The following is a 15,000-nucleotide window of genomic DNA, read 5'->3' as shown; positions in this document are numbered from 1 at the left end:
TCTTGCATGCTTCTAATTCAGGGGTTTCTGCTAACAATTTGTCCTGTAATCTTTAATTGTTCCAGGCGCTGCTGTTATGATTGGGATATATCTGCGAGAGGAAATATAGCAGGACCATCTGAGCTCCAGCTGGTTTCAATGATATGATTAACCAGCTCAGATAGAACCTGTGGATATGCATCTGGTTCTTCACTGCGACACTGTTCTTTCTCAAGATGGGACTTCTCCCTATTGTACAGGCCAGTGAGACATACAAGATGGTATTTTAGCATCACCTGCACATACTTTTCCAATAATTTGCCATCATTAAGTGTGTGAGTGCACTCTTTTAGTTTCCTGTTGAGATTCATCGTCATTATTTGTTGAAGATCTGATACAGGTGCCCACATTTTCACAAAAAATGCATGCTACATTATCATGACTCATTCCACGCTGATTAGCATGCTTTTCCTGTGGTCCAATACCTTCAACTGTAGATCTTCGCTTTTTTGCAAAATCTAGTTTCATTAATCAGGACCATACAGCTCTTAGGGTATTTTGTCATGTTTTGTCGCAGTGTTGCCTTTATGCCACTGCTTTCATCCAGCTTTACTGGGTCAAAGTTAAGCAGCATTTCATCAATCTAATGGAACAATGTCTAGCTAGGAAGCAGCTATTCTATTTAAGTTTATAACAAAGCAGTTGTTTTTCAAAGGACGTTCGATATCACACACACACACACACACACACGCATATACATACATACATCCATGTAGATAGATATAATATTATAGATATATATAATATATAGCTATATATATAAGAGAGAAGCTTATGATAGAATATAATAGATAAAAGATATAATATATAGATAGCTAGATAGAATTAATATATAGAGAGTATAATATAATATATATAAAATAGATAGATGGAGAGATTAATTAATAATATATGACATATATATAATAAAAGTATCTAAAATTATATCAGATTATATAGATATAGATATGTATCTATATATATATATTTTTTTTTTATATATATATATATATATATATATATATATATATATATTATATATTATATATATATATTATATATATATCATATATATATATATATATATATATCTATTGTATATATATATATATATATAATATATATATATGTATATAAGATACTATATATATATATATATATATATACTATATATATATATATATATATAAATATCATATCTGTATATATATATATATACTATAATATATATATCGCTATATATATAAATATATATAATATATATATAATATATACCATATATATATTATAATATATATATATATATATTATTATATATTTATAGTAATGATAAATATTACCAAGACCAGGAAGAACGTTCTTTATTTTACGAGCTTTCGAGGTTTAAACCCTCGTCATCAGGCTGAAAAACTGAAAAGGATGAGAAATCACTAAAATTACATTAAAATGGTATTGTCTTACCAAAAGCTTCAGTAATAACATAAAATAAAACGAACAGCACCTATACACTTAAACCATTAAAAAAATGCTAAAGCAAACACAAAATATAAAAAAATCAAAATAAGATGAAAGGTAAACAAACTACCACACACAAAAGTAAAATGGCTAACGACCCACTTTGTGTACCTACTATGAAATTATACGATAACCATTGAATACCTGACGAGTTGTTGTTCAATTCCGGTTTCATCCTCTTAATAAAGTTGTGCCAGGTAGAGGATAACCTATAGGCACGGTGCAATAGTGTGAAAATACTATTTAGTCTAAAACTGAAAGAGAAATTGCTGTAAATTTCGTACCTTGACCTGTAAATGCTTTTTTTTTTTTTTTTTTTTTTTTTTTTTTTTTTTTGTTTTTTTTTTTTTTTTTTTTATGTAAAATCACTGGTATTAAAACCTTGAGGAGTTCGAGTGATTAAAATATCTAAAAATGGAAGTTTATTGTCATCTTCGTGCTCAATTGGGAACTGTATATCTGGGTGTAAGCCATTTATATATTCCAAACATTTTTCTGCATCAGCCCTAGGTCTAAATAAACCAATTGTGTCATCTATATATCTTCTGTAAAAGAGACGATGACATGTTGAGGAACATCTTTCGAGCATTTGTTCTTCGAGAGAGCACATGAAGGCATTGGCCATGATTGGACGTAAAGGGGATCCCATAGAAACACCATCTACTTGTTTGTAAATTATCAGGTTAAATATAAAGTGAGTGTCCTGCACTGCAATTTCTAAAAGTTTCTTAAAATTGTCCTTGTTAAACCCGTGAAAAAAAAAGATCATCAACAGAAAAGATTTTCTCTAAAATGATATCGACCGTCGCCTGCAACGGTATGTGACACCAAAACTAACCATATGTAAGTCAACATCCTGGGGTAAAATATCAGGTACAAAGCTGGCGGAATTATGTAAGGAATACTCATTATCAGCGAAAGGTTGTAATATTGGTACGAGATATTTAGCTATTTGATAGTTGGGAGTGTTATAAGCAGCCAAAATAGTTCTCAACGGAAATTTATCTATGTGTATTTTTGGAACACCATATAAAATTCCGTATGAAGAACCAGAAGAGTATAATTCTTGGTAGGTACTTTCAGTTATAATATTATTATCTTTAAAACCTTTCAACAACCTGTTGATTTTATCTTCAACCTTAAAGTTGGGTTACCTACTTCAATGAACTTTGTTTTGTCCTTTAGAGTTTAGAATATCATCCATTTTCTGTATGTATTCATTTTTATTTAATATCACTGTGCCTCTTCCTTTGTCTGGTCTAGTAATGATAATGTCTGGATTGTTGGATAAGCTTTTCAGTAGCTGATAATCATCTCGTCGAAAGAAAGGAAACCAGTTGGTTGACAATCTTGAAAAGCTTTTCTGAGCAATAGTTTGTATATCTCTTTGTAAACTGGATAAATCACCTGGTAATTGTAATGACCGAAGTCGTCCAAAAAGAATTTCAATTGGTAAAGGACAGAGCAAAGTTCATTGAAGTACGTAACCCAACTTACCAACCAATCTTTAAGGTGGAAGATAAAATCAACAGGTTGTTGAAAGGTTTTCATTGAAAGGTTTTAAAGATAATAATATTATAACTGAAAGTACCCACCAAGAATTATACTCTTCTGGTTCTTCATACGGAATTTTATACGGTCTTCCAAAAATACAAAAAAGTTAAAATTAAAGTTAAAAAATTTATACTAAAAGTTTAAAAAGTTATACAAATATTATAAAAGGCAGTACAAAAGTAGGGAGTTGTGACAATTCGGGCCGGGTCAGCTTCGACTTGAACTCACGAGAGATACAGAGGTGTTGAGGAAGACCGGGTGTTTAATTGCAGAACTAGTTGTTTAATGAAGAGCCATTCTTAAATAGTTAAATGCTGTTCGTTAGGGGATTGGTCTATAATTTTAAAATCTTTGTAATTCATGTCATATTTGCATTTCTTTGTATATTCACGTATGCATGGAAACTCAGGATTAGTTAATTTGACACCTGTTCTATAACTAACAGCTCGATGAGAGTCCAATCTCACTTTGAGTAACTTCCCTAGATTACATCTAGGACAATTAAATAGATATACGACTGCTGAGGTCATCAGTGGATCGAGTTTCTCCTTGTGTTTAAATAAAGATCTAATATCCATTGGGTTCCAAGGTATCAGTCTTAATTCAATTGCAGGAAAAAAAATTTCGATTAACAGTTTAAATTCACAGTGGAAAATTTTGTAATGAATAAATGGGACACTTGCAAATAATTATAATTTAGGCACAAGATATTGTTCAAGATTTTGTACAGGTGTTTATAAAAAAGTTTCGATGGAAAGCAATTGTCAATGAAGTATTGGTGGAGAAAGGTTATCTCATTATGAAAATGATTCCAGTCAGACGTTATGTTAAAAGCCCTATGAAAGAATTGTGACATGTTAAGGTTGTTTTTGAGGAATTCAGCCTGCAAGTCATGGATACTGTTAGGCAGTTTATTTTGTATATTTCTTAGGCTTCACCAGTGGCCAATATTTCTCATTTCTTCCAGGGCCCCTTTCATTTTTGTTTAAGTGATTGCACTCTATATACAATTATATGGTTGTGGTTGCTTTTCTAATTTTCACGGTTGTTTGATTTAAATATTTTTGTTGTATATTAGAAGTTCTGTTATTCACTTCTGTCTTTCTAATATATATTTTTTTCAATAAATAGTTCTCTTTCATATATGTGCTTGTTTACCACCCTTTGTTAATATTGTCAGTGTATGTTGGCTACTTCACCCATCGTGAAATTAGTCATAGTACACCGTTATTAAGTGTTATCTGTTGTATGAATAACTGAGTTAGGTGATCCTAATATTTGGCGATTAATGGTCCTGTTGCGTGTTCATTGTGTGCAATATTAATTTTGGGGGTCTGTTTTGTTTCGTTAAGTTTTATACCTCCTTTGGTGATTTTGAATTTGTTTGTGCTGTTAGCAAATAATTTTACATTATGGAAACGGTTGAGAGTATGGAACTTGTAAGTGGGGTAGGTTGTTGGGCAAGGTTAGCAAATTTGAATAGGGAGTGTTTAGAATCTGTGGCTGATCACTTTGAAATAGTATTTGATTCATCTGTAAAGAAAGGTCTGTTATTATTAAAGGTTTATGAGTGTATCAAAACTGTAAAATCAGACGATGATCAGGAGGTTAAAACAGAGTTTGAGAGAGAGACGTTTAGGGCTGCTGAATGAGAGAAAGAGAGGCAGCATGAAAGAGAGTGGTGGTGGGGGGTTGGGGGCACGAAAACTTCTCCTACTCCTTCTTCCCTAATTGGGTCCGCGGCAATTGTTCTTAATTTGGTCCAAGCTTTGAAATTCGTAGCAAATTTCGAAGAAAAGAATTAGGCGGTATTTTTGGTGTCCTTCGAGAGAATCACCGCCAGATTGCAGTAGCCAGAGGAACACTGGACCTTTTTGATCTAGACTAAATTTGTAAAAAAAAAATTGTTTATGTGACCTTGGAGGAACATTTGGCCTCTGATTAGAGAATGGGAAAACCATCCTATTGAAGGCACATGAACTTGTTCCGGAAGCATATAGGCAGTGCTTCCATAACTTAAATTAAGGGAGTGAACCATCTTTTAATAGAACATTTTGGGCACAAACAGAAATTCGCAGAGGATTTGTTTAAGTCCAAAGATGTGGACAATTTTGAGGAATCAAAAATGCTAGTATATGTCGAGGAATTTAAAAGGTTTCCCAGATAAACTAAGGGTCCATCAGGATGAGCTGAAAATGAATAAATTATAGGAAATAGCAGTAGCAAGTGACAAATGTCTGGACCCATAAGTTTGAGTTTCAGAGTATTTCCGGAGTAAACTCCTGATGGAATAGAAATTATAATGATAATAAAGTAGGTAGGAACAATAAGAATGGTGGGCAGCAATAGCCGAGGGTAAATAATAACGATAATGATAATGTATATCTTTCAGGTACACTAATGGTGATAAAAGTGACTGGAAAAATTGAAAAGGTGGCTTGTTTTTATTGTCAGAAAAAGGGTCATGTTAAAAGCAGGTGTTATGCTTTTAAGAAAGCTCAATAGTCCAACCAGACATCGGTGATGGGTGTTGGTAAAACCGAAAAGGTGCCCATTAAAACTAAGATGGAAGATCAATGACTGTCCGGTGGTTTTGAAAAGTTCCTTTCTCAGGGTAGCACCTTGTAAGTAAGTTCGTCCATTGAAAGAGGTGTGCAAATTTTATGTGATACTGGCGCGGCAAAATCGTAAATTTGAGAGGAGCTTTGCCATCTAATTTTGTTGTTGATGGACAGGAATTTGTGATTTTGTCTGGTTTTCCCGATTCGGTGGAATCTTATCCTCTCGATCTTTTTTGTTTGGACTTTCCTTTATTCTCCGGAGTTGCTAAACTGGGTTTGTTGATAAGTTTCCTGTAAAGAATGTTGACGTTGTTCTGGGGAATGGCGTACAGTATAAGAACAGTGTCTGTCTAATATTAATGCTTAATCCTGAAGTAGCTATAGTGATTGGTTCAAAATCAAAGTTTGTTGACATCGTTGATCCGTTATCTCGTACGTGGCGAGGAAAGGAATTTGTAAGTATTACAATGGACCGCATGTCTCATTATCCCAAGACGATTTCTCTCAGCACAATCAAATGTGTATGTGAAAAGATTGATGAGGTCTTGTTAGGGTTCTTCACTAAGTTCGGAATGCCTAGAGTAATTCAAAGTGATTGTGGTACTAATTTTATAAGTAGGCATTTCAAAACGAAAATGGCTGAGATAGGCATAAAACATTACTTCACCTCCTTATTATCCAGAGAGTCAGGGTGCTCTCGAGAGGTTTTTCCAGACTATGAAGTCAATGTTAAAGAAATATTACTTGTGTAGTGGTCTTGATTGAGACAAAGAACTCCTATATTTATTATTTGCTTTAAGGTTCACCTATAGTCAATCTTTAGGTTTGTCTCCCTTCAATTTAGTTTTCGGGTGCTCTGTTCAAGTCCCTCTGGAAGGGGTAGAGAAGCTTGGGAAGAGGACAGTCCCAAATTAACTTGCTTGGTTATGTGTCTGACCTAAATTAGAAATTTACAAAGGTGTGGGAGTTTGCCCATAAGAGTTTCAAAAAAGTCAGGTTGAGATGAAGTATCATATTGATTGCATGTAACTGCAGTAGGCGAGAAGGCTTTCGTTTTGTTGCCTATGCCTGGTAATTACTTGAAGAAGGCTTCATTCTAGGGGCCTTGGAAGATAGTTAAGAAGGTAAATGAGGTCAATACCTTGCAGAAGCTCCCAGAAGGCACTAGCAGCATTAACTTTGTCATGTAAACATGTTAAAACATATTTAGATATGGATAATGTAGTAGCTGTGGCCAAAGTTGATAACACTAATTGTGATTATTTTTCAGTGGATGAAGATGATGAGGATTATTAATGCGATAAGATAATTCTCCTAAAAATTTTTGACAAGTTGGTATCACACTTGAGTCCTAAGAAGAGAAGGTCTTTGAAAAAATTGGTTTTGGAATTGAAGAGTCTTTTTTTTTCAGATGTGCCTGGTCGAACATTGATGTTAGAACATTATGTGGATGTTAGTACCACCACTCCCGTTAAACAATCCCTATATCGTTTAAGTCCCATGAAAAGTGAGGTGGTGGCCAAGGAAGTGGAGTGTATGTTAAAACATGGCTTACTCAAGGCTATTAATAGTCATTGGTCGTCCCCAGTTGTTTAGGTGAAAAAATCGGATGTTGGTCCTTGTCTATGCTTTAACTATAGAAAAGTGAATGAGGTAACCCGAGGTGATAGTTTACCCTTGCATTGGGTGGAGGACTGAATAGACCGCAAGTGGCAGTCAAAGTATATTTGTAACTTTAATCTTTTAAAGGTGTATATGCAGGTGCCGCTTTCAAAGCAGGGTAGAGTGGTCTTTTTCAATGTCGGCTGATGCCATTCGGTATGAAGACTGACACCGATACTTTCCAAAGGTGAATGAATTCGGCTGTTGCTGGTTTGGAAGGTCGTGTGGTGTATATCATCAAATTCGTAGTTTACAGTGATAACTGGGATAAGTATCTGAAACAGATAAAGGCTCTCTAACTTGCTGTCAAAGGCAGGATTAGTGATTAATTTAGGTAAGTGACTACTTTGCTAAACCCGAAGTTGTGTATTTGAGTCATGTGGTCAGTAATAGTAAGGTAGTGCCTAAAAAGGCGAATGTAGACTTTATTGAAAGATTACTCTCCCAACATGTGGGTCACAGGGATATTAGGAGGTTCCTTGGTCTGGAGAGGTATTACAGGCAGTTTGTTAAAACTTTTGCAGTGCTCACCTCCTCATCAATCTCTTATAAATAGAGTACCGCTTGTTTGAAATAATGAGAGCCCACAACTTCAATATCCCCTTTTCACTTGCCACAGATGCAAGCGATGTTGGTGTTGGTGCTGTGCCATCGCAGAAGGATGAACAGAGTATATATCATCCAGTGGCTTATTTCTCTAAGAAGTTGACCCCTTCTCAGAGAAAATATTCTACTGTGGAGAAGATGTTAGTTTTAGTGTTAGCTATAAACCCTTTCACTGTTTATCTTTCTTCCACTGATACTCCAATCCAAATTTGAACGGATCACAACCCGCTCGTGTTTTTTAACGTTTCAAGAACAAGAATCAATGACTTACCTGTTGGAGCATTCAGTTGCAGGAATAGGACCTGCAGTGCATACATGTTCCTGGTAAGGCAACATGGTGCCTAATGCTCTTTCTCGTATTAACGAATCAAATCCTCAGCTTTAGACTAAATGAATAAGATGGGACTACCTGTTTTGTTTTTTTGTTTTTCTTTTTCTAGGTACTGAAGGAGGTAAGCCACTTTTAATTCTTATTCGTTGCTTAGAACAGTGGCCATTCAGATCAAGAGAAGATCTTGGAGAAGCTAGTGGTGGAAGTCGGTTCATGTTGTCCCTGAAGGTTTTTTTTTCAGACTGGTTTTTGAATGAATACAATAATTTTGTTGCATGTTATTAATGCAACGGTACAGGTATTATTGCCGTTGTTATGTAAAAATGTAGAACTTCTGAATTCTCTTTTGAGGTGGTATATTTCGGATGATCATGGCATTCTTATCACAGTTCTATCGAACCACATAGGGTTCACATGGTTTAGTCTGTATATAGTTTTCTTTTAATCAAGAGTGTTGAGATTTAAGGTGTTTTCAGACCCAAGGACATTCAAATAATTATATTTAGAACTTGGTTTCAGGAGATGTTTAAACCTCCCGATAGTAAATGTTAAGACATGTTACGTTAATTTTAAGGTTTTCATACAATCCTAATGATTATTGGTTTAAGTTAAAGGTAAAAGGGTGGTGCCTCTTATTGTTATGAGTTTCTCTTTGATTTATGAAGATCTTAGTCTCCTGAGTTTACAAAGTTCTGTTTACCTGGTGTATCATGAAGTCAATGCTGAACTTAGTAGGTTATTAAAATTTATCTGAATGCATCATGTTTCAATTATTTCCAGGGTTCATTAATTTTTTCGCGGTTTGTGCAGAAAAAGCTTGTTTTTCTGAAAGACATTTTAGTCTTTATGCCAGTCAGAGGTGTGATTTAGTGACCTTTTATTTGGAAGGACAAGTGTGGTTGTGGAAATAATACACTATGAACGTTTACGTGATTAATTCCTTGTAGTTTTTTTATATATCCATTGAAAAATGATTCAGGTTAGAGTTAAGATGAGCTCTGATATATAAATTGTATAAGGTGATGGATTATCCGTAAAGTTTTTGATTAATGTATGGAGTAATTTTGAAGGGCTTAGGAATTTTGTAGCTTTCCTCATTTGATAATGCCACCTCTCTCATCTGTTTATTGAATTGGTGATTATCTTGTAACTTCATAGATTTATTGTATCGTTACTTTTGTTGGTGTTGACTTTATTGCCTGTCGTTGTTGCCCATTCGAAATTTTTGTAAAGATATTTCTATTAAAGTAACGTAATTTTTTCTTGTTTTGAACATTTCTTACTGTAGGAGAGGAGGTGTCAGATTCTTGCATAATTTAATTCTAAGTTTTTGGAAGGTTTTTTTTATTATTTAGCTTTGCTTAGCTTTTATTTTAAAGCCCTGTTTTCCTCATCGCCAGTGTATTTACTTAAAGTTCCTGTTATTACTCGCTGTTTTTCATTTCTGTTCCTTCCAAGTGTTCCTCTTTTGTGACTCCAATGAAACGAGAGATAACTTGGAAAGTTCTCCAAGCGTGTTCAGGAAGTGTGATCCTGGCCTCTGTTGTGTGAGCTGTAGTGGATTTACTGCTGCATTACTCACTAACCTGATTGGATTATAACACTGTGCTGGCTACTCAATGCTTCCTTCAGCCATGGCCTTGTATTAACCTGGCGGACCTCTGAGAGAAGGTAAAACGGATTACTTACTTAATCATGTGACGTCCATGAGGCATCTCAATGGATTAGATTGTACGTCCAACAAATCCCCCGATGTTTGTGGATAGCACCTACAATATATAATATATATATATATATATATATATATATATATATATATATATATATATATATATATATATATATATATATATATATATATATATATATATATATATATATATATATATATATATATATATATATATATATATATATATATATAGGTTAGTTTTGATGTCACATCCCTCTTCACAAATATACCGTTGCAGGCGACGGCGGTCGATATTATTTTAGAGAAAATCTTTTCTGTTGATGATCTTTTATTTCACGGTTTTAACAAGGACAATTTTAAGAAACTTTTAGAAATTTCAGTGCAGGACACTTACTTTATATTTAACAGGATAATTTACAAACAAGTAGATATTGTTTTTATGGGATCCCCTTTAGGTCCAATTATGGCCAATGCCTTCATGTGCTCTCTCGAAGAACAAATGCTCGAAAGATGTTCCTCAACATGTCTTCCTCTCTTTTACAGAAGATCTATAGATGACACAATTGCTTTATTTAGATCTAGGGCTGATGCAGAAAATTTTTTGGAATACATAAATGGCTTACACCCAAATATACAGTTCACAAGTGAGCTCGAAGATGACAATAAACTTCCAATTTCAGATATTTTAATCACTCGAACTCCTCGAGGTTTTAATACATGTTTTTAGAAAATAGACATTTCCAGGTCAAGGTACGAATTTTACAGCAATTCCTCTTTCAGTTTTAGATTAAATAGTATTTTCACACTATTGCACCGTGCCTATAGGTTATCCTCTACCTAGCACAACTTTCACGAGGAAATTCTGTTTTTACTTCAATTTTTCACAAATAATTCGTATCCTTTCTTCTTATTCAGCAATTATGTAAATAGCTTCTTGAATAATATATTTCAACCCCTTCTGTCCATACCTAATGTCCCTAAATTGCTCATGTATGCCTCCATTCCTTTTGTACATTCGAAGAAATTCAAGCAAACACTGCAAGACTCAATTCGCAGTACATATCAAGCGCTAGATATCAGATTATGTTCGAAAAATCAAGACAATTGGGTCATTATTTCACCATTAGGATAGGCTTCCTGCCTTGATGTGGTCTCTAGTGGTTTATTGTTTCACTTACCCAAAATGTAAAGATGGGAAATATATAGGAGCCACTAAGAGATTACTCAAAGTCAGAGCTGATCCTCATCTTGGAGTTAGTCACCGAACTAGATGTCAATTAAAAACTAAAGAATTTTCTAATATGAGAGACCACTGTAAGAAATGCAAGACATCATTCTTTTATGAAGATTTTAATGTTATCGCCCAAGCACCCAATGACCACTCTCTCTCCATCCTGGAATCATTAACTATAAAGCAGATTGTTTCTTCCCTAAACAGCCAGATCTCTCCCACTATCTTATATATAGCCTAAGTCGGCGTCGTCCTCCTGAAAAACTGAGAATGTAACTCAGTTCTTAGCTCATATAGAGTAAGGTACTAATACATTTTAACATTATAATTTTTTATACATACAATTTTAAAAGTTATTTCAGTATTAGGTTTTCATTGTTTTAAAAAAAGTTTTTTAGCTTGTTTTTGTTTGTTTTAAATTTTAGTTTCTTTTTTTTAACTGAGTCCATTTTTTCATTTTTAATCTTTGTGATTTTACAGCAATGATGATGAGACATGTGGTCTCGAAAATTTGGCCAATAAATTTACAATACTAAGATGGCTTTTTGCAATTTTATTCCTCCTGAATCTGCGGCGTTCTAGATGCCCCAGTCTTCCAGTATATATATATATATATATATATATATATATATATAATATATATATAATATATATAGATATATATATATATATATATATATATATATATATATATATATATATATATATATATATAGATATATATATATATATATATATATGTATATATATAATATGATAATATATAGATATATACATAGATACCTATATATATCTATATATATATTCTGATCTCTATCTCTAGATCTCTCTATCATCTCTCCTCTATCTATATCTATATATATATTATTATTATATATATATATATCTATATATATATATATATGACTGGTAACAATGTTCTGTAACAACAGAATTCCATCTAATAAAAGGAGCCCATAAAAACACCAAAATATAGAGAGAAAAGTACTATATTTCAGAGATGCTGTCTCTCTCTTCAGGTATATGAATGAGAAAAGTTTACAGAAAAGGTGGTATTTATACCAAGAGATCCGTCCACAAGTAAGCCAATTTAGGTCACCCCCGCTGATAATCTTCCTTTAATCTTCTTAAGCGTTGGTTGAATGAAAACCTCGTCGATGACATCTGAAATCCACGCGCCTTTTGAGATGTTCATTACCTGCTTCTCTTTTATTAAGGCCGATTCCATCATTTGACTCTTGTACCGGCAGTTGCTGCTATAAATTACACGTGACAAATTCCAGTTTATTGTATGGTTATGTTCATTTATATGGTTGAAAATAGCCGAGTTCTGTTGTCCATACCTAACTGACCGTTTGTGTTGTATTAATCTCTGGGGAAGTGATTTACCTGTAAATCTGATGTAAGATTGGTCACAGTCCTGGCATGGGATCTCATAGACCCCAGTGTCCTTGGGAGATGTCCTTTGTTGGACGTTAATCAGGGATTTGGCTAAGGTGTTTGGGTAGGTAAATGCAAAAGGGTTGGATTTCCCAAGGGTGTGGGTTACTCTCTTAATCGTCTCCAGGTGAGGAATTTTTATTTTATTGTTGGGTGTGTCTCTGGTCTTGTCTTTAGGGGGTCGGTAGAAAATTACGTTTGCTTTGTGAATTGCTTTCTCAATTATGTGGTCAGGATATTTTAAAGACGAAAGTTGCTTGCGAATTAGTTCAAATTCTTTTTCCAGGAAATCTGGGGAACAAATTCGTAAGGCTCTTAAGAATAGCTACACCTATCTTGATAGTAATGTCGTGATAGCTAAAGTAGTGAATATATGAAAGTGAGAACGTTGGTTTTCTGTATATGGTAAATTTGTATTCTGTCGTGTCTCTGATTATTAAAACATCAAGAAAAGGAATTTTGTTGTCTGTTTCCCATTCAACTTTAAATTTGATGCTGGGCACTAATGCGTTTAATTTTGAGAGGAATTCATTAAAATTGCCCCACCTATTATCCAAATGTTTAGGATATCATCCACAGCATGTTTTTGGGTTTTATTGCATTTATTACTGTAGTTTCAAAGTATTCCATGTACAGATTGGCTAAAACAGGACTTAAAGGACTACCCATACTACACCCAAATTTTTGTTTGTAGAATGATTCCCCGAATGAAAATACGTTATTAGATGCACATAATTCAACTAACTTTATTATTTTGTCAAGCGCCAATGGGAAATGATCTGAAAAGGGGGATAATTTTTCCTTTAAAAACAGATGATTTTGCCGTCATTGTCGGACAAAGACGGCAAAATCGTAATAATGGACAAAGACTTCTACCTCGACAAAATCAACCAGCTCCTTAACGACACAAACACTTACGAAAAACTGACAAAAAATCCCCTCCAAAACGTTCCCACATAATTTTTTCGGAAAGTAAGATTAATTGGCCAAGACAAAAAGAGTATTGAACTATTAGAGAAATTTAAAGTAATTAATCCTAAATTACCCTACTTTTATGGCCTTCCCAAAACTCACAAAGACAATCTTCCATTCAGACCCATCGTTTCATGCGCCGTAGCTTTCAATTACAAAATTTCTAAATGGTTAGCTGGCCTCTTTTCCCCTTTTTTAGGCACTTTTTCTCCCAGTCACATTAAACATTCGGAAGATTTTTGTCACAAATTCAGAGAAGCACATATACCACTTCACAACATAAAACTTTTAAGCCTTGACGTAAACTCCCTATTCACAAAAGTACCAGTACAGGACGTTCTTCAGTTTTTAAGGGAAAAATTATCCCCCTATTCAGATCATTTCCCATTGGCGCTTGACAAAATAATAAAGTTAGTTGAATTATGTGCATCTAATAACGTATTTTCATTCGGGGAATCATTCTACAAGCAAAAATTCGGGTGTAGTATGGGTAGTCCTTTAAGTCCTGTTTTAGCCAATCTGTACATGGAATACTTTGAAACTACAGTAATAAATGCAATAAACCCCAAAAAACATGCTGTGGATGAGATACTTGGATGATATCCTAGCATTTTGGGATAATAGGTGGGGCAATTTTAATGAATTCCTCTCAAAATTAAAAACATTAGTACCCAGCATCAAATTTAAAGTTGAATGGGAAACAGACAACAAAATTCCTTTTCTTGATGTTTTAATAATCAGAGACACGACAGAATACAATTTACCATATACAGAAAACCAACGTTCTCACTTTCATATATTCACTACTTTAGCTATCACGACATTACTATCAAGATAGGTGTAGCTAGCAACCTATTCTTAAGAGCCTTACGAATTTGTTCCCCAGATTTCCTGGAAAAAGAATTTGAACTAATTCGCAAGCAACTTTCGTCTTTAAAGTATCCTGACATATAATTGAGAAAGCAATTCACAAAGCAAACGTAATTTTCTACCGACCCCCTAAAGACAAGACCAGAGACACACCCAACAATAAAATAAAAATTCCTCACCTGGAGACGATTAAGAGAGTAACCCACACCCTTGGGAAATCTAACCCTTTTGCATTTACCTACCCAAACACCTTAGCCAAATCCCTGATTAACGTCCAACAAAGGACATCTCCCAAGGACACTGGGGTCTATGAGATCCCATGCCAGGACTGTGACCAATCTTACATCAGATTTACAGGTAAATCACTTCCCCAGAGATTAATACAACACAAACGGTCAGTTAGGTATGGACAACAGAACTCGGCTATTTTCAACCATATAAATGAACATAACCATAGAATAAACTGGAATTTGTCACGTGTAATTTATAGCAGCAACTGCCGGTACAAGAGTCAAATGATGGAATAGGCCTTAATAAAAGAGAAGCA

General features: G+C 34.1%; 1 protein-coding gene across 1 annotated transcript in view; it reads left to right on the top strand.

Moving 5' to 3' along the window:
- Window positions 1-15,000, top strand: part of LOC135226254 (uncharacterized) — a 109,449-nt gene that overhangs the window by 227 nt on the left and 94,222 nt on the right. Inside the window, exons 2-3 of the mRNA XM_064265694.1 lie at window positions 7,930-8,045; window positions 8,357-8,368. Of these exons, the coding sequence (XP_064121764.1) occupies window positions 7,930-8,045; window positions 8,357-8,368 (128 nt within the window). The remainder of the gene's footprint in view (window positions 1-7,929; window positions 8,046-8,356; window positions 8,369-15,000) is intronic.

Source organism: Macrobrachium nipponense, chromosome 14, assembly GCF_015104395.2.
Source record: "Macrobrachium nipponense isolate FS-2020 chromosome 14, ASM1510439v2, whole genome shotgun sequence".
NCBI classification, from domain to species: Eukaryota; Metazoa; Arthropoda; class Malacostraca; order Decapoda; family Palaemonidae; genus Macrobrachium; species Macrobrachium nipponense.
Note: the sequence above shows the minus strand (reverse complement) of the source record. Positions and strands in the feature narration are given on the sequence as shown.